The following is an 18,339-nucleotide window of genomic DNA, read 5'->3' as shown; positions in this document are numbered from 1 at the left end:
CCGAAGTCAGAACCTCCTTCCACTTTGGGACTGAAAACAGAAGTCCGCTCTGACAGAAGGGCTCCAAATGGAGAAGAAAAAAAAGCAACTTAGAGTAAAAATAACCAGAAAGTCCTTTGTTATTCCCTTATGGCTCTGAAGTGCATACCTTGTGCCTTGTTGCATCTGTTAAGGACAGCCCTCCATGAGAAGGTCTGCATCACAGTGCACACTCAGTCCCCAGCCCTGGGAAGCACCTTAGCTTGGGGAAGGCTCCTTCCCAAGCTCTTTGAAGGGGGTTCGGGCATATTTAATCTTTCTGATTTTACATACTGGGGAGGAAAGGGAAAGAACATAACTGAGGCTGCAGAAGTGAAGCACTGAAAAGAAGCAAAAAGCAAAAGGAGCTCACGGTGGCTGTTGTAAATCTGGGGAACAGACAACCTTGGCACAAACTGACTGAAGAAGGTGCAGAGCATCTAGCCTTGGAGGCTTTTAGGAACATATATTGCTCAAGCTACTCAGATGGAGAGTGCAGCCTGGGACAGTTAGTAGATTTTTCTGCAGTTTTGGTGAGATCAGGCAGATATGAAAGGTTTCTCACAGAGCCGTGAGCCGCAGTGTTTTCCTTCCTCCGCTGGTCTCCTGGGGAGCAGTTACAGGTCATCCCCACTGTTTCCCAGCTGTGAGCATGGCATGCATCATCTGGCGATATCGGGATCTCACAGCACTTAATCCTTGTCCAGGAGACAGTTTGGCAATTTTTCTTCATGAAAATAAGGACTGCTTTGCTCCTTGGAGATGCAAATATTTCTTGCTCAGACGGGTGGGACTTACTCTGACTGGTTAACACTTTGTTGCCTCAAGAAATTCCCTTTTCTTCACTCTAGTGACTCACTGGCATGTTTAACTACGAAATGTTTCTCACACAGAATCTTGTATTTTGCAATAGTTTGGACATTAGCAAGTATACTTGTTGCACCCATCTATATGGGATTATTACATGTGGAACATTGCTGGCACTTGGCTGGGACCAAACACAACAGCAGCTGGGTGGATAATCTCTAACACCTTTCTCTCAGCGCAGCCACGAAGATGCTAAAGGGAGTGGAGCATCTCCCGTGTGAGGAAAGGCTGAGCGAGCTGGGGCTCTGGAGCTCTTCTCAGTGACAACCAGTGATAGGATAAGGGGTAATGGGTACAAACTGGAACACAAAAGGTTCCACTTAAATATGAGAAGAAACTCCTCAGTGAGGGTGGCAGAGCCTGGCCCAGGCTGCCCAGGGGGGTTGTGGAGTCTCCTTCTGTGCAAACATTCCAACCCGCCTGGACACCTTCCTGTGTAACCTCATCTGGGTGTTCCTGCTCCATGGGGGGATTGCACTGGATGAGCTTTCCAGGTCCCTTCCAACCCCTGACATTCTGGGATTCTGTGATTCAGACAGACATCCAGATTTTGCTGGGCTGCACGGACATATCCTGGAGCTGTTACTTCCCATGCTATGCTGTATCCTACAAGAACCTACATTTCATCAACCCTGCTGAAGCTGGACCTCTGTCTACCAAGGAGCAGTTATTATGGTTTGTCAGAATGTGCTCATGCCCCTTCTGGGAGGCAATATTGCCATCAGTAACCAAAGCAATATGCCCTGACCCTTCATAGTTTCCTGCTACGTGTGTGGAGCATGAGAAAAATAATCATTTTAGACGATCTCAGCTGTGGAATCAGAGGGGAAAGACCACAGGAAAGCACAGGGTCTACAGTATTTCCTGATGGATTAGCAAAGTCCCTTCTCTTTCAGCTGAGACCAGATGTACATTCGAGCAGTGGCTGTCAGCCCTACAGTGGTTTTACAGCAAGTCAAATGCAGTCACTGTGTGAGTCACTGTGTGAAAGCTGATGAACACCCAGACTTCCTCGTGGTACAAAAAAGAATAGAGAGAGAATTTGTGAAGAGTGTGGAGGAGGTCTTGAAACTGTTTCTGATCATCCACCTCACTAAAGAGATTATGGGTCCTTGGGAGATCTGAGAAATGGTTATGACCTTACAGACCAAGAGTTTTACTGCTGGTGAGTAATGGTGACCAGAAGACCTTTAACTACATGGATCAGCCTGAAGGCCAACGAGCTAGCTTCCACCGACTTGTGAATTACCATGTTTGTGCACAGCGATATCCCTCCCTAATGCTCCAGCATTCTTTCATCATCTGGTGATAGTTGTGATGGAGAGCAACCTAGGAGTACATCTACACAAACAGGACCTTGACAGAAAAGAGACCTAGCTCCTGAAACAATGGTGATACGGAAGCAAAGCAGGAAGGAGGCCCGTGAAACCCTGTGACAGAGATGTATGTTGGCACTATGTCCCCATTACAAACACTGCCAATGTTTATCTTGATACTCCCAACAGCAGCTGTAGCAATGACAGGACAAATAAGCAGTTAAGACAAGTCAGCAGGTGCAGTCAGCGAGCTGTCCAGTCCATGAAACTTGCGATAGACATCACCCGCGCCAGCGCAGCTCTGCCACGGGAGAGGTGGGGACTGCAGATTTACAGCGTATTAGTCTTGACTTGGATTAAAGCCGAAGAATGCTTCCTGAGTGTCAAGGTGCAATCCCACTGTTGGACGGCGAGCCTTTCATTCCAAATGTGCCTTTACGGTGACTGCATGGCTCAGCTGGTGCAACTTCGGAGCTCAGTCAAGGAAGGAAGTGCATATCCAACATGAGACTGGCCAATCTGTCTATGGGTAGTCCTGAACTACCAGTTGTGCAGGGACAAAGTTCAGAGCCTAATTAGTCAGATTAAATTAAAGCAATGTCCAGACAGCTGCTCATGCCAGGGCTGGATAAGGCTTGATCACCCACTTCAACAGAAAGGCCCAGAGGTTGCATCCCACTTCCGCTTTGTCTGAGACCTAGATGACACTATAGGTGACACTTCTTTGGCACATAATCCACTTTGAGGCATTTGGGATGTGAATCTGACAGTGCAATATAGCCCAACTTGAGCAAAAATACTCCCAGACAATATCATCAAACCAATAAACTAGCAAAAAGTGGTACCTACACAGCTAGAATACTTTCAGGCAGCAGCATATTACAACTGATCAGGCTGAGAAAAACTGAGCTTGCCAGGAACACGAGCTAAACTGGTGGAATGGAGGGGCCAGATTGTCCCTGTACCTGCTGCAGGAGAATCCTCTTGTCTCACAAAAGGCTACACCCTTCATGGGAGGTGTGGGAGGCTCAGAAACGCATGATTCTTGAGTCCAGCACAAGAAACAAGAGCAAACACAACTTCAAAGCCAGTTTGGCTTAGGACTGCTCTGATGAGGAGCTTTCTCATCTGAACAGAACTTGAGTAAGTGCTCCCTAAAGCAAGGACCAGAACGCAGAAATCCCACTTACTCTGTTACCCACTTCTCTGTTATTCTGGGAACCACACTCTTTGCTGCATTGCAATCCCATTGCAGTAGCTGAGAGCACAACCACAGGTGGCTTTGACATTCTCTTGAGAAGGACAGGTTGGAAGTGACCTCTGGAAGTCTCTAAGCCAGCTACTCACTCTGAGCGGGACCACTGCTCACAAGAGATCGGCTCGGCCACAGCTTTATCAGGCCAGGTCTGAGAGCTCCCAAAAACGGAGGTTCCACCGCCTCCATGGTCAGCCTGTGCCAGGGCTATCCTGCCTTCCTCGAGAGAACTCCTTCCTAGAGAAAAAACATCCTGATTTCTGACTTGGACTTACCAAGCAGGATGTGTATATTGGTCCTTGTTATATTGTCTGTAAGTTTTGTGAGGAAAGTAAAAAGCTGCCTGAAATGATGGAAAAACTGAGCCCAGGCCATTTACCTTTCTGGGGTGGGTTCCTGGGACAAGAGTTTTTATCACATAAAAAACAGATTCTTAGTGGTTTTATCTGACTTCAACCCAGTGCATGTGACTAAGGGTCTATTGCCACGATGGCGCGGGACTGAGTTCAATCCCCTTCTCACCCACCTGTGAGCTGCAGTGGGGAGAGGGTACATGTTAACTCCTACTGATCTCCCCAGCCATGCACGGGGTGCTGCCCATGAGCCAGTGGTCATTCTTGATGGCTTTGGTCTGCGGTGAACAAGGTGAACTCCTGCTGTCCTCTCCTCCCTTGTCATTCTGTCATTCTTTCTGCTAAAGAAATCTGGTTTTGCTGGTCCTGAGTTCCTGTTTTGCAATGTTGTTGTGAGCTCATGATGAGAAAAGCAGGTAGACACAGAGTCTTAGGTAAGCGGAGGTGGTACAAGTTTTACAGGTCCTCAGCAGCTGATAAGATTGTGAGTTAAGTCTGCTTCTCTGCTAGCACGGCAGGGAATAGAACACACAAGCAGAGACTGAAAATCCTGTCTTTGATGTTCCATTACATGTGGTTTTCTTCCCTTGTCTCCATGGGCAAGCTGAATCTGACTTGAGCAGCTTTTCAATCAACTACTTCTGTTTTCCCCTAACAGTGCTTTAGCGTTACCTGATTTTCTATCAAACTACTTCACATATATGTACATATGTAGCTATAAATACCTCCAGCTAAAGGGAAAGGAAATAACGAATGTGGTAAAAATCATATCCTTAACAGTGTTTTATATTCTAAAACATTAGTGGCAGGGGTGTTTCTACTTCACATTCTCTGTCTTTTGTAAAAGCTTTAGATGTTTTCTAATGGTCAGCATTAAAATGACAGAGGATCAGAAGAAAAAATCTTCTTATAATTGTTTTATTTCATATGAGGGCAGAGTCATATTAGTTCATGTGATTCTGGGCCTACTTTGTCATCAAAATCAACTTGAGAGACAATTTCCTGCAACAGATCTTTACTGCTAGGGTGACATTTACTGCAGCCCCCACCGCCACTTACCATTAGTGAAGGTGTTCACATAGTACCTTCGGCCCTGGGGAGACATATAGCTCTGCCAGCCGGGGGGAAGATGGCTGTTCAACGTATCTTCTCCTGTCTGAGGAGTTGCCTTTCTGGGTTTCTGCTGAGAAAAGAAAAAGACCCCAACCTATTAAGTCAATATCTAGATACTGTAAAGTCTAACCAGACACACATCTGGAAAGGGACCATGTGGTTTCACATTCTACAGATTGCAATACACCTGGAGACTTTCAGTACATTTCTCCTCTCATCTGTCCTGGCACCATCCAGAACATGAAGAAACCTTCCCTTGAAGCACAGAACATCCTTTGGGAAAGAAATGAAATGCTTCTGTATTTATGTCCCATAAGCACTTGGGCCGGTCCAAAAAAATGACTCTTGTTAAGCAGTAAAATGCAAAGCATAAAAAAAGTCAAGTGTCTGAGAAAGAAAGGCATGCATCTGGTACCCATGTACTTCCTTGTGGATATAGCGGTGGGTCAAAGCACTGGTCATGGAGGTGCTACTCTGATTTAATTTACAGGGCACCCTCACCTTTAGACATTTTAAAGAAATAACACTGCAGAGCCATGTTGTCTACAGAAGTAGTGTGCTGAAATAAATGTATGAGTATGCTGATTATATACTAATAATGCATGTAATTAGCAATGCATACATTACTGATCTAGATGTAATCTGGATCCATATCATCCAGAGAGAGGATCATTAGGATCCTGATTACTAGGAGTGATCTAGATCATTAGGAACAGCAAGAGATGAGCGCCATGCTGTCACCTGCTCCCTGAGAACACACAGAACTTCTATCAGGGTTCAAGTGCCATCTCAGCTGTACATCTCTTCACCAACTCAGTTGCAAACGTCAGTGCAGGTTCAGGGTGCGAGGAAAAGAAAGAGGTGAAGCTGAAATGCAAGTAATTGTCTGCATTGCATTGCATCACTTGGACTACTTCCCTCTTCCATGTATGGCTGGTGGTTCCCTGGTAGCAGCTGCTTGATGTGAGACTGACAAAGAGCGCTTCATCCCAATGGAGGTGTGAACCCCAGCCAGTCCCTTCAACCAGGAACACTGAATAAGGCAGAGCTAGAGAGATAAGATACATGGCCAAACATTAGAGGTGGTGGATGCCCCATCCCTGGAGACATCCCAGGCCAGGCTGGACGAGGCTCTGAGCAACCTGAGCTGGTGAAGATGTCCCTGCTCATGGCAGGGGTTGGACTACATGAGTGTTGAAGGTCCCTTCCAACCCAAAGTATTCCGTGATTCTATGACTGCCAGTTGCCACCCTACAGGGCTGCAGATATGAACCCAACAGCCTCCTCCTGGCTCACATCCCAAGAGCTCCTCTTGGTCTTTCCACATGTCCTAAGGCAAACCACGCATGCGATGTAGTCATTTTTTGTTTGTTTGTTTGTTTGCATTGCCTTCCAAAGAAGAAATACAAAAAAACAAGGAAGAAATGTGTGAAACTGAATTATTTATCCTGCAGAAGCTAATGTCTATCCCGAAAATGCCTTCCAACACAGTAGGGGACAGGTCCGAGGTGACTGCACTAGGTTCACACGAAGCCATGTCCAGGGGATAGGCAGAGATCAGCATCTGGATGCATATGATGTTCAGACATTGACAGATGTATGAACAGTACCATTAGAAAAAACCTGTGATGTGTCCTTCTCCTACACATTCAGTCTCTGTGTAAAACTTCAGCTCTGTTCCAACCCAAAATAAAAGGGACATTTAATGGTTCTGGAGCCAAAAGTCTATCTTATGTTTCTTTTCATTTTCAGAAAACTCTGATTACAACGACTCTCAGGAGGAACTGAACTGAAGGAAGATCTTGCGATGTGCCTCATCAAGCGCACTTGCACAGACAGGTCCCAGGCAAGGCAGCCATATGGACCCGAGGACAGGGTGAGATGGATAACGTCTCACTGCTGCAGCACAGATGGAGCCTGTGCTGGTTCAGATTTTGGCTCCTCTCCTTCAGCAGAAATACTGACTGGGAGACTCAGCTGGCCCAACATGAATTGAACAAACTAGCTTGGGAGATACGAAGGGACCCCACCACATGTATGACTCAGATCTCATGCTCTGCCTGCCTATGGCTAGCAGGGTGGTATGCAGAATTCATCACTAGGATCTCTGCCATCTACTCCTGTCATGTGTGTTTCTGCTCTCTCATGTTTAATCAAATCAATCTATAGTTCCACTCACCCTGCTGTACATGTGAGAAAGCAGAAACTTTCACAGTTTATGTTACTATTTATTTTTTATTTTGCTTATCTCATCTTACGATGAAGTGAAAACCCCTCTTACACATTAGCCCGCCCAAAGACACATGTTCTCATTATTGTTAGTGTTGTTCTGTTGCCTAGAAATGCACTAAATGAAATTCTTGTCTGTTAGTAAGGCTAACACAACCATGCCTGCGCTGTGATCACAGGGGCAGAGCCCCTCCATACATACCACTGAAACACCTCTCTGTTTCATATAGCTTTCCGTGAAAACTCTGAATCCTACTAATTAAAACATTAAACCTCATGAATATGAGAGAAAAAATAAGTTATCTGAGTTCTTCTCCAACATAATATGGCTGTTTATGGCAATGCCACTTCTAACACAGCTCCAACAACCGTGTACGTTTTGCCAGTTCTTTACAGCCTCGTACTGACACCACCAGAAACTTGTTTACACAGTCCTGCCGTGCAGTGTGGCCCTAATGTCCAGCATCATCCTTTTGACTGAAAGTAACTCACTGCAGGCTTTCCAGTCATGATGTCCCTGGAAGCATCACATTGCTTGTGCAGCTGATCATAGAATCCCAAACTGATTGGGGCTGAAGGGACCTCTGCAGATCCCCCAGCCCAACCCCTGCTCACGCAGGGTCACAGAGCAGATCACACAGGTGGGTCCAGGGGGTTTGAATGTCTCAGAGAAGGAGACTCCACACCCGCTCTGGGCAGCCTGGGCCAGGCTCTGGCACCTCCCAGCAAACAAGTTTCTCCTCCTGTTCAGATGGAGCCTCCTGTGTTTCAGTCTGTGCCCGTTGCCCCTCACCCTGGCGCTGGGCACCACTGAACAGAGTCTGGTCCATCCTCTGACACCCACCCTGAGATATTGATCCCATTGATCAGATCCCTCTCAGCTTCTCTTCTCCAGCTCAACAGCCCCAGCTCTCTCAGTCTCTCCTCATAAGGTAGATTTTCAACATTGATCCTGTAGATTCACTGCACAGATCTGTGGCCATGAAGATAACAAAGTTCCACCAGACCATGTATGCTGTGCATGATCCCCATAAAGGGGAATTCAGGATAATCCAAGCCTGGGTTCTGTTCCAGACTCTAGAAAGTACAGAATTTCACACATTTTTACTACATGCTCACCATTTCTGTCTTCAACATCTTCTTTCCCTTCTGGAGCTGAACTCCTATCCATTCCTGCTACCCCTCTTTTTTAATATGGTGATCCCATGCACCAAGTAGGTCAAGACTAGGTTCAGCTCACTTCAGGCACTCATGGTATTACTTAATTTCACAGTCAGCACCTGCACCCTGCAAGGACAGACACCGCTGGTTTGCTCAAAGGAAGCTCTGCAATTGTCCCAACATCCTTTGAGTTACTCTTTCAGTGTTGCTTCAGGTCTCCCTGATGGACTGCAGGAAAAGCACACATCTTTTACAGATAGGTGCCATGGCTGTATTCTTAAACAAAGGCTATGCCAAGACACAGATGTGGACAGTATAGAGCGGACACCAGCAAATGTTGCATGGAAATAATAGAAAGTCCAAAATCAAGCCAATGTTTTAGCTATAGTCTCTGCCAAAATGCCTATCACTTCAAAAAAAAGCACATAAGAATCATGTTTTGTAGTTGCTAATTTTTGAGTTACTGATATTTCCACCTCCACTTCTGATTTTGCCGATAAAGAAATGTTGCGAGCACAGTAGTTCCTATCAATGACGGTCAAGAGGACTGAATATAAGGGAAACCCCAGCACTGCCAAAGGCCGAAGTTCTTGTAAACAATAGGGCAATGGTTTGCTTGGAAGTACATGGAGTCCGGATGTGGGGGTCTCTTCCTTTTGTTTTAGGGAGGAATGTGATCCTGAACAGCAGCTCACTCTTGGGAAGGACTTTATCCCCCACCATGGGAACTGCAGAGGAAGATCCTCTAGGTGCTGGGGCAGCTCCTGTGTTGGAGCCCCTAACGGGTCTCAGTGCAATCCCCTCCCACGCACACTTGAGCTCCCACTCCTGCAGCAGCTCGGCTCCAAACTGATTCTCTGTGCAGCAAAGAGGAACTGAAAATGTCACAGGGGAGGAATCAAAGAAGAAGCAAAACTTGGCTTCATCCTCTACTCCTCACCACCCTGCATTCACTGAAGCAAAGACACCAGGAGGCTCTGGAATAGATGGTGTGGGGCAGTAGCATATGGGTTGGGATCTATAATGCATCACAGATTAAGTACCTCATTGTTTTGGTGCACTCAGCAGCACATCCTTTCAGGAATGATGGTGCCATGGAGGCCACAGAGGCAGCACGTTGTCCCTTCTCTGCCAACACAGGAGATCTGATGAGTAACAGGAGAGACTTTCTCACTCTTTTCTTCCTGGCAGACACAACCCTGTCCTAGCCAGACCCTCTGCAGTCTCTTCTTTTAGCATCGGCATGGTTAAACTGGAACCGCGATTGTACACCTGACACATCAGATGAACAGTGAGCCACTTCTGCTTGCAAATCCTTAGATTCCAAGGCTTTGATCTTTTGTTCCTATTTTCAGGAGAATTACTGCCAGGATAGTTTATGAGAAATAAGAATGGTAAATCACAACAGAGGACTGTGTACACAGAGAGGAGGTTTCAATATCAGCAGAGAGTTTTACAAACCTGCAGAACTAGAACAGCAGACAGCAACTGGAAGGTGAAATCAGAGACACTGAAAAGAACCTGCCAGTCATGAGGATAAGTATGGACTGGAATGGCTTACCAGGGGACTGTGCACTTCCTGTAGTTCCTCCATCAAGATTAAGTGCCTCTTTTTAGCAGATCTGCTCTATTGTAACCAGAGAAAAAGACGGGACGCTGAAAGCACTGAGCCGGCAGTGCAGCAGCTCAGGCTGGCTGGGCCGGCAAGCCCTTCTGCCTTCCAAACCTTACACCTCCCGCAGCGCCTCTCAGCTGAGAGACACACTCAGGCCACTCCCTGCACTGTCACTTCTGGTAGTGTCACCATGGTGGACAGGCAGATCTGGACCTGAAAGGATGTCTGCAACACACCACTGCGGAAACAGGAAATCCGAACAATGTGGGCAGAGCAGAGAACGTGTGAGCCCAGTGAAATCCCCCTGCATCTGTAAAAGGGATCAAAGGATCTCTCAAAACATTCAAAACTAAGAACTCAAGCACCCCCCTCCTACAAGATTTCCTAGGATCAGAAGTCCACATGAGAGGGGTACATGAAGGAGCAGACACGAGCCAGCCACCCAACAGACCCCACTCTCCGTGACAAGCGATGGTTTTCATTTGCTGTCTGCAGAAAAACAGGGACAGGATTCTCCTGATACATGCACAGCAGAAAGGAATCAGAAATGAGCAGCAAATGCAAAAGGCATCTCAAAGCAGACAGGGCACTGGAGCTCTTCAGAACCAAACCATGGGTCAGAGAACTAGCAAAGGCAAGCATATGAATTAAAAGCAGTTGTTTGAGCTTCACCCACCTAGTTCAGGACACCAGCACTGACAAGAGGCTGAAGGATGTGCTTTTTAGAGCAGAGCACATGAACTTGACCGTTACCTGTGGCCCATTCTCCCTGCATCCACAGGCATCAGGTTACAGATATCAGGGAGTGAAGGACAACCAGTGTGGGCAGGACAGCCACCCCACAGCATCACAACCTACCCAGAGGCTACGCTCTAGACCAGGGAACAGTGTTTCATCTGTGCACTGTTAAGCACAGATGGTCTAGAATCAAGTCTGAAGAGAATGACAACGGGGTCAGACATCCTGGCTGCTCCATGCAAAGAAGAGCACCAGCTGTGGCTGGAGAACCCCTGGCTCTCGCTGTCCAGCTGAACCGGTCCAGAACAGGGCAGCACGTCCAGCACTGGGGCTGCTTCTCCCACTCCACCTCTTCTGATGTTCCGACTATTCTGTTTTTCTTTCCTTTCTCGCTCTTCTTGGTCAAGCTAGTGGCAGCCCAACTCATCCTGTTCCTTTGGAAAATCACCTGGAAATGTGATCCCCTCCCAATGGCGGGGAAACAAAAATAAAGATGAAACGGGTTTTACACAGCAAAGTGAGGCAACAGGGAGTGAAGGGCCTGAAGACATCAGTCCATCCCATGTTGTCTGACCCCCTGAGGCAAGTTCTGCCTTGCTCAACAGGGGAAAATCACTTCCCATTTTCAAACTGCCGGAAATCCCCATTTCCCTTCAAAGAGGGATCCTAGGGAGGAAACATCTGTGCACTTAAAAGCCTGAGCTCCTTGAAGATGTGTTAGCTCGCATTGCACTCCAGCAGACTGCAGCACAGGGGCTCTCCTGAACATACAGCCCAAGGTAAAGGAAAACAATCCCAAATCCACAAATGCAGGCGCTGAGCAACCTGATCTAGCTCTGAACAGGAAGCTGGACCAGAGACCTCCAAAAGTCCCTGGCAATTTAAATTCTTCTATGATTTTATATTCCTATTTCAACAGAGCATGCAGCCTTGGAGCAATGGAAGAGGATGCCTCTAGCTGTGGGAAAGGTTTGAATTAAATGCAGTGTCAGAATGCTTACCTGCTGTTGCCACTTGCTCAGAGTCACACTGCACGAAGAAAAACTACAGAGTACAGCTAAGCATCTGCCCTGCAGTGTCCTGCAGGAACACCCAGATGAGGTTACACAGGAAGGTGTCCAGGCGGGTTGGAATGTCTGCAGAGAAGGAGACTCCACAACCTCCCTGGGCAGCCTGGGCCAGGCTCTGGCACCCTCACTGGGAACAAGTTTCTTCTCAAATTTAAGTGGAACCTCTTGTGTTCCAGTTTGAACCCATTACCCCTTGTCCTATCATTAGTTGTCACCGAGCAGAGCCTGGCTCCATCCTCCTGACACTCCCCCTTTCCATATTGATCCCCAAGAATGAGTCACCCCTCAGTGTCCTCTTGTCCAGCTCCAGAGCCCCAGCTCCCTCAGCCTTTCCTCACACGGGAGATGCTCCACTCCCTTCAGCATCTTGGTGGCTGCGCTGGACTCTCTCCAGCAGTTCTCTGTCCTGCTGGAACTGAGGGGCCACAACTGGACACAAGATTCCAGGTGTGGTCTCCCCAGGGCAGAGCAGAGGGGCAGGAGAACCTCTCTGACCTACTGACCACCCCCTTCTAATACACCCCAATGCAAGGACACAGCAGGGAAAAACTTCTGAACCATGGACCCTCACCAGAACAGCCCTCTGTCCTGTGGGGACAAGCTTGCCCTGACAATACTGAGGTTATGTTTCTATGTAACTGCAGTTTTCATAAATACATAACTTGTCAAAGGTGTGTGTCAAACCAAGGGTACAAAGCAGAAATAAGGCAGACATGGTGCAGCCGAAGAAGTGGGCTCTGTGTTGGGACACAGCTAATGCTGCAACCAGGATCTGCTAGTGAGAGAAGTCCCCAGAAGGCCTTGGTGGCAGGGATGCCTGCACCCACTCCTGCCCATCCCAAGTTTAGCACAAATATCCCAGCAATGAGAAGTGTCCCGCAGACCCTCCCCAGGCTGGGCATGGGCAAGCCCACACCAACATGAGTCCCAAAAACGGGGAATGCCCAGGGCACCTCTGACCTCCCAGCATTACCCACAGCCTCTCTCTCTCTAGTACTTTGAGTCATTCTGTATTTTGTTCATTTTTATGCAATCTTTCTTGCTCAACATTTGGTTTCCATGGAGTCGCATACACTGTGTGAAACAGATTTATATTTAGAAAGTGGAACGGGTCATATGACCTGTCCCGGTTGTCATGGCAACCAACACAGCTCCTCGGCTGAATCTGATGGCACACGGCTGCTGGGATCAAGTCGCCCTCCCTGGGTGGCCCTGTGGGCACCGCCTCTGCAGCAGAGACACAGCAAACAGTGCCAGCGCCACTGCCCCCCTGCATTCCTCTTCTTTGGGCACCGTGCCCCATCTCTGGCCACCTTCTGTAACATCAGCCTCTTCCTCAAGGGCTGTTTTCCCCTTCCCTTTGCCTGTGCCAAGTGTTGGGGTGTCTCAGAGCACCCCCAGGCTGGAGAAACAGGCTGAACTGTGCCCAGCACACACCCCACGTGCCAGTGTAGCAGGACAGCCCTCATTTTAACCAGTCTTCAAAATCTCCCTGCCCTAATAATGCTCCTCTGTGCCATGCCAAAGTCTTCTTCACCCTTTCTCCCTCATAAATAACTTCAGCATCTCCGCGCAGCTGTTGTTTCCTCCGATGCCATCTCTGCCACCTTCCTACCAACCCACCGCAGCTGTGGCTCGGAGGAGGACCAGGTGGCCCTTGTGCATGTGTCTCTGCTCTGCAGTCAACTCTCTTGTACACCCACACCCCTCTATTTCCCATTTGGCTCTGAAATGCTTCCCACCCAGCTCTACCTTCCCACCGAGGGCCTGTTCTCGCAGCCAGATCCCCAGCTGACAAACTCCTCTCTTCTGTCCCACCCAGGTCCCAGGCTGTGGTGCAGGCATGTGCCCAGGAGCTTGCTTTAAGGTAATATCTATGAATAACACCATGTTTGCAGAGAATCAGCCTTCTGGGACTGATACACTTTTCTCTGCCAGCACTCTAAACTAGGGAAAAACAAACTGTTTCTGAAGGATACATGACCCAGGGAGACAGACTGGGTGATGTTTTGTGGCTCAGTGCTGTGTGAGAGACCAAAATGGATGGGAAGAGAAATGCTCAGATCTGTGAATCCCACTGAGACCCCTTCAGAACACGGGCTGTCGAGACAGAGGTGAAAACTCCAGAGCTGCTCAATCCTGTCCCTTCTCAATGTGTGCCTGGTTCACATAAGGAGCCAGATGGGAACAAGCCACCACACTGAGCTGCAGCTGAGTCTGTTCCCTGCAGTGGGTGTCATGGGACCCATGGCACCAGGTCTGGTCCAGATCCCACCGCAGACGATGCTCACGCTCTGGCAAAGCAGCAGTTCCGAGAGGTGCTTGTCCGTGGAGATCGATGTGTGGCTGAGGAGATATGCCCTGTTATAGCCCTGGGGGAGTGGGGGAGCATTGCAGTGCATCTCTGTGTTCACAGCTTCGTGCAGCACCACGTTAAGAAAAACTTTTGCATAATACCTCTGCCTAAACTTTAAGGCACAAGGTACTGAAGAGAAAAGAATAAGATCTCAGCATCAACATGCAGCCTTGAAGACCTTCATGGGAAGTCAGCATATGTACCATACAGAAGTTAAAAGGCAAGTGGTAGAATGCCAGGCAGGACCAGGCTGGTACCTGTCGCCTGTTCCCAAGCACAGCTGTGGCCAACTGCCCCCCTCAAACACAGAGAAATCCCTCCCAGAAGCTGGGTTTCCTGCAGCAGTCAAGAGTTTATCTGAAATATCTGTAGTCCTTTTTCTTCTTCCCAAAGACAAACAAAGATGTTAGCACTCTCCCATTCCCTTTGTTTTCCTTTCAGCACCGTTGTTTCTTGCTGTTCAGAGAGTTAACATTTGGCATCTAATTTGCAGAGCTGACATTGGCTGTGGAGGTTTGGGAATGGGTCACCCACCAGTACACAGCCAGGCTGGATCACCCACGAGCAGCACACTGAGCTGGTTGTCCTGGATCCTAAGACTTCCCCAGGCAGGACTTATGACACCATGGCTTGGTAGGGTGGGAAAGGAGAGAAGATAAAAGCCTGGGGATGCATCAGTGCCAGCACTGAGAGCTCTGGGCTGGATGTGCCCCGTGCCAGGGCAGCCCGGGAGGAGGCAGGAGCCCCCGTCCCCTTGCCCTGCTCAGGGGGATGTGCCGCTCTGTCTCTGACATCAGCATCTGGTACAAGACAGAGGACCAGGGCCAAGTGCTCTGAAGGGCTTTGTTGTCCTGGGCAGCCAGACACAACAGGGCTATTGTTCAGCAAACCTTGTACTGCACGAGTCACCCCCATACGCCCGGAGAGTCACAAGGCCAGGTCAGGCCAGCTGCAGCATCACTGCTTGTCTCCAGTTTGAAATGACACACTGGGAGGACAGATCCCCCTCTGAGTGGCTGCCCAGCATGTCACACCAGCACGATGGTCAGAGACCCAGGAGGCAGCAGGGGCGCTGGGGAATGCTGCATGCTGCGGCTGCTCTGCACTGGGAAGGTGACTGGGAGCAGCTAAAAAACTTCCAACAGCCACCTAATTTCACTGTCTGACCCCTTCCTGGGCTGCTGCGTGGAAAGGGGGGGCAGAGAAGTCACCCACAGCAGGTGCGAGGGCAGAGGAAGAGCCGGGCAGCACGGCTATGTTCTGAGCTCCCAGGGCCCTGTGCGCGCAGCTGCTTTTGGAGCAATGGAGCATCTGGGATTAATGCCAAATGTTTTTATATGGGGCCTCCAGCCTGGCACTGCGGGAAAGCTCAGCCCGTACAAGCGCTCTCCCCTGTACGCACTGACACAACACGCTCTCCACAGCCTGGGATGGAGCCCTGGCCTACCCACGCTCACCCGTGCGTGGGAACGCGTCCCCTCTCTCCAGCCATGGCCAAGAAGCACTGACGGCTTCCTGGGATCAGATGCAGTGTCAGGGTTGCGTGTTCCACAAGACGTTGCAGCAAGTTGCAAAATGCATGCATGAAGAACTGGAAGGGAGCCCCAAGACACTTTGATCTTTGTGGGGATGTGCCATGCCGCCTTCCACCAAGACCATCCCCAAACAATGCCACAAGGTTTTATCTAAAGAAAAATGTGAAGAAGTAACTGCTTAAATAGAAAAAAACAACTTGAACAGAAACCTCACAGAAATAAGAAGAGGTGCTAAAGAAACCTGTGCCTCACTCACTGTGGGGCTCTTTCAGGTCTGCTCTTGACTCAAGCACATAGTTTCTGCGTTGCCACACACTTTGCATCGCTCTCCTGGTCCCTGGGACAAGATCCCTCCAAGAGGTGTGAGCAAGGAGCCCTTGCCCCCCGGCTCCCAAGGGCTGCCTGTCTGTTTGCTGACCCCCGCGCCGCCCCCGCGCAGCCGGCAGCCTGGAGTGTGCTCCACGGCTCCCAGGAATCACAAGCATCCTCCTCCCAGCAGCACAGCAGCCAGGTAAACAACCCCCAGGATCAGCAGTAACACAATAAAAGAACTGCCACAGCCGCAAAATACTCCTGCTCCAAGGCCGGTTACAGGCGTCCAGCGTTCCACCTGGGGACGACACGAGGGTGCCATCACAGGAGCTGTTGGTGACGGATTCACTTGCTTTTGTGTTTTACACGCAACTGGGACGCTCCAGAAATACAGAAGGCGCAAAAAGAAGAAGTTATGAGTAAAAACAAAATAATGAATAATATACAAATCCCTATGAAAGAAATTCTTCTCTCAAGGGTACAAGGTACCTATGCAGCCTCCATCAACATATGTGCTTACAGGGGGCTGTGCCAGGGCATGCTTTTACTTGCTTCATTTCGCATACATCACTATAGGGTTTTTTTTAACAAGCATGATCCTACTGCTGTGTTCTGCAATTTCCCAGACACAATAACTAATAATTAGTGTTTGCTCTTTTAGGAAGGAAGGGATTCTCCCTTAAATTAGATAGACTCTCTCCTACGTGCACAAACAAGCATGCACAACACAGCTAAGGCATGGCAACATCCACCTCTGCTGCAGCCACCTGCCAAAAATGGCTAGTTACAAAAACATATTGGAGCAAGTGAGTAACATATTTCAAACTTGGTCTATGTCGTTTGTCTGTCTCAACCACGACATATTTCTAAGTTAGAAAAGCAAGTAAAAGCATCACAGAAGACCTTCTGGTCAGACCTCCAGGGCTAGCGTATTCGTCTCAAGGGAAATTAATGAAAGCATATTCTGATATCATCCAAAGAATAATCCTGGTTAGCTGTCCGTATTTATCTTCAATTACTTCTCAAAACACTTTAAATATCCTCTCTCTTTTAGAAAGAACGTTGGGATCGCGTCCCTGAGAACCTTATGTCAATGATCTGCACTTCTAACAAGATATTTTTATTATAAATGCTATCTTAAAATCTGTGCAATTAAAATAAAATTGCAATAGTTAATTCAGATTCTGTTCCTGGCCCCAGGCCTTAAGCAAAGCTATTAACATTTTGGCATATTACAGCTACATTTTCCTGCAGTTTAAAATGAAATTTGCCTCCCCCTGTTGCTGTTGTCGGTCAGGATCCCCAAATAAAGCTCCCAGCTACTTTTGAAGCCTGTATGGGGACTTTTTATTTACAACTGTCCTCAGTTTCTCATGAATGGTGCTTCCCTGCAGATGATATCTGTTATGCAGCCCCAGCCCGATATTCCCTGGATTGAACGGCCCTCCATGACCAAAACGTTGTGAACCTCAGATGCAGAGAAAACAATGAAATGGCCAAGATATAAAGTGCTGCCAGATGCACATTCCTGCGCCCTCCCTTGTAATCTCTCTCAGGCGTGGGGAATGTGACTGTTGTTGCCTGTAACTCCCAGCAAAGCACACTCGGACAGACAGACAATATTCAGTTTTTGGTTTTGCTGTTGCTACAATTCTTAAGAAAAGGAGCAAGTGAAAAAAAGTAAGCAAGGGAAAAGGCCATTCCCACAACTTGCCAAAGCTGAGCGAGGCTCCCAGAGCCCTGTCTGGAGCCCCCGCACGGAGCCCTGGCTCCCCTGGATCCCGGCTGGACACACGGACATGGGAGTGGGGCTGGCGTGGCCACACGTGGAAGGCCACGTGTCCCTGGGGGACAATGGGCAGCGGGAGGATTGGGGACGCTGGGGCTCTGTGGTGCAGTGCAGCAAACCTGCTCCCCGTCGCAGCTGGGACACGGGTCTCCTGCTGCACGTCACGCAGGGAGAGGCGGCCGGACACAAGCTCTTGCTGCATTTGCAGCATTTTTCCAGGTGTCCCTTCTCTAAAAATGCAAAGTGTGGGACTGCCTTTGTACCCCAGCAGAGGACTGAGATGTCAATAAAGCAAAATCCTCCTTCTCCGCCAGGCTCAATGGCTCTGGAGGTTGCTCAGGCAGGACATGCTAAGCGTTTCTCCCTGGCTGCCTCGACCCCGTCCCGCAGGAAGGTCTGGATGAGCGCAGCAGAGTTGCCTGCTGGCACCAGAGTGTGCTATATTCATTTACAAGCTTCTTTCCATTACAGGAATAAAATAAAGTGCAAATACGATAGACAGGTAATGCAGCACCATCAGCTGTTTCTGAAGATGACCCCTGGTGGGCAGAGCAGCAGAGGATCTCCACACTGTGCGACGTGCTCCCTTCTCCCCCCTGCAGCTTCTGCTGC

The 18,339-nt window shown here is 48.7% G+C and overlaps 1 protein-coding gene across 3 annotated transcripts in view; it reads right to left on the bottom strand.

The window, feature by feature from the left end:
* GAS7 (growth arrest specific 7) overlaps window positions 1–18,339 on the bottom strand; it is a gene marked incomplete at both ends in the record, with an annotated part of 85,650 nt that overhangs the window by 50,046 nt on the left and 17,265 nt on the right. For all 3 annotated transcript variants that reach the window (XM_080356514.1, XM_080356515.1, XM_080356516.1), the window contains one exon: window positions 4,869–4,992. In XM_080356514.1, coding sequence (XP_080212640.1) covers window positions 4,869–4,992 — 124 coding nt within the window. The remainder of the gene's footprint in view (window positions 1–4,868; window positions 4,993–18,339) is intronic.

The sequence above is a fragment of the Nesoenas mayeri genome (assembly GCF_963082525.1).
Source record: "Nesoenas mayeri genome assembly, chromosome: 19".
In the NCBI taxonomy this organism is placed as follows: Eukaryota; Metazoa; Chordata; class Aves; order Columbiformes; family Columbidae; genus Nesoenas; species Nesoenas mayeri.
Note: the sequence above shows the minus strand (reverse complement) of the source record. Positions and strands in the feature narration are given on the sequence as shown.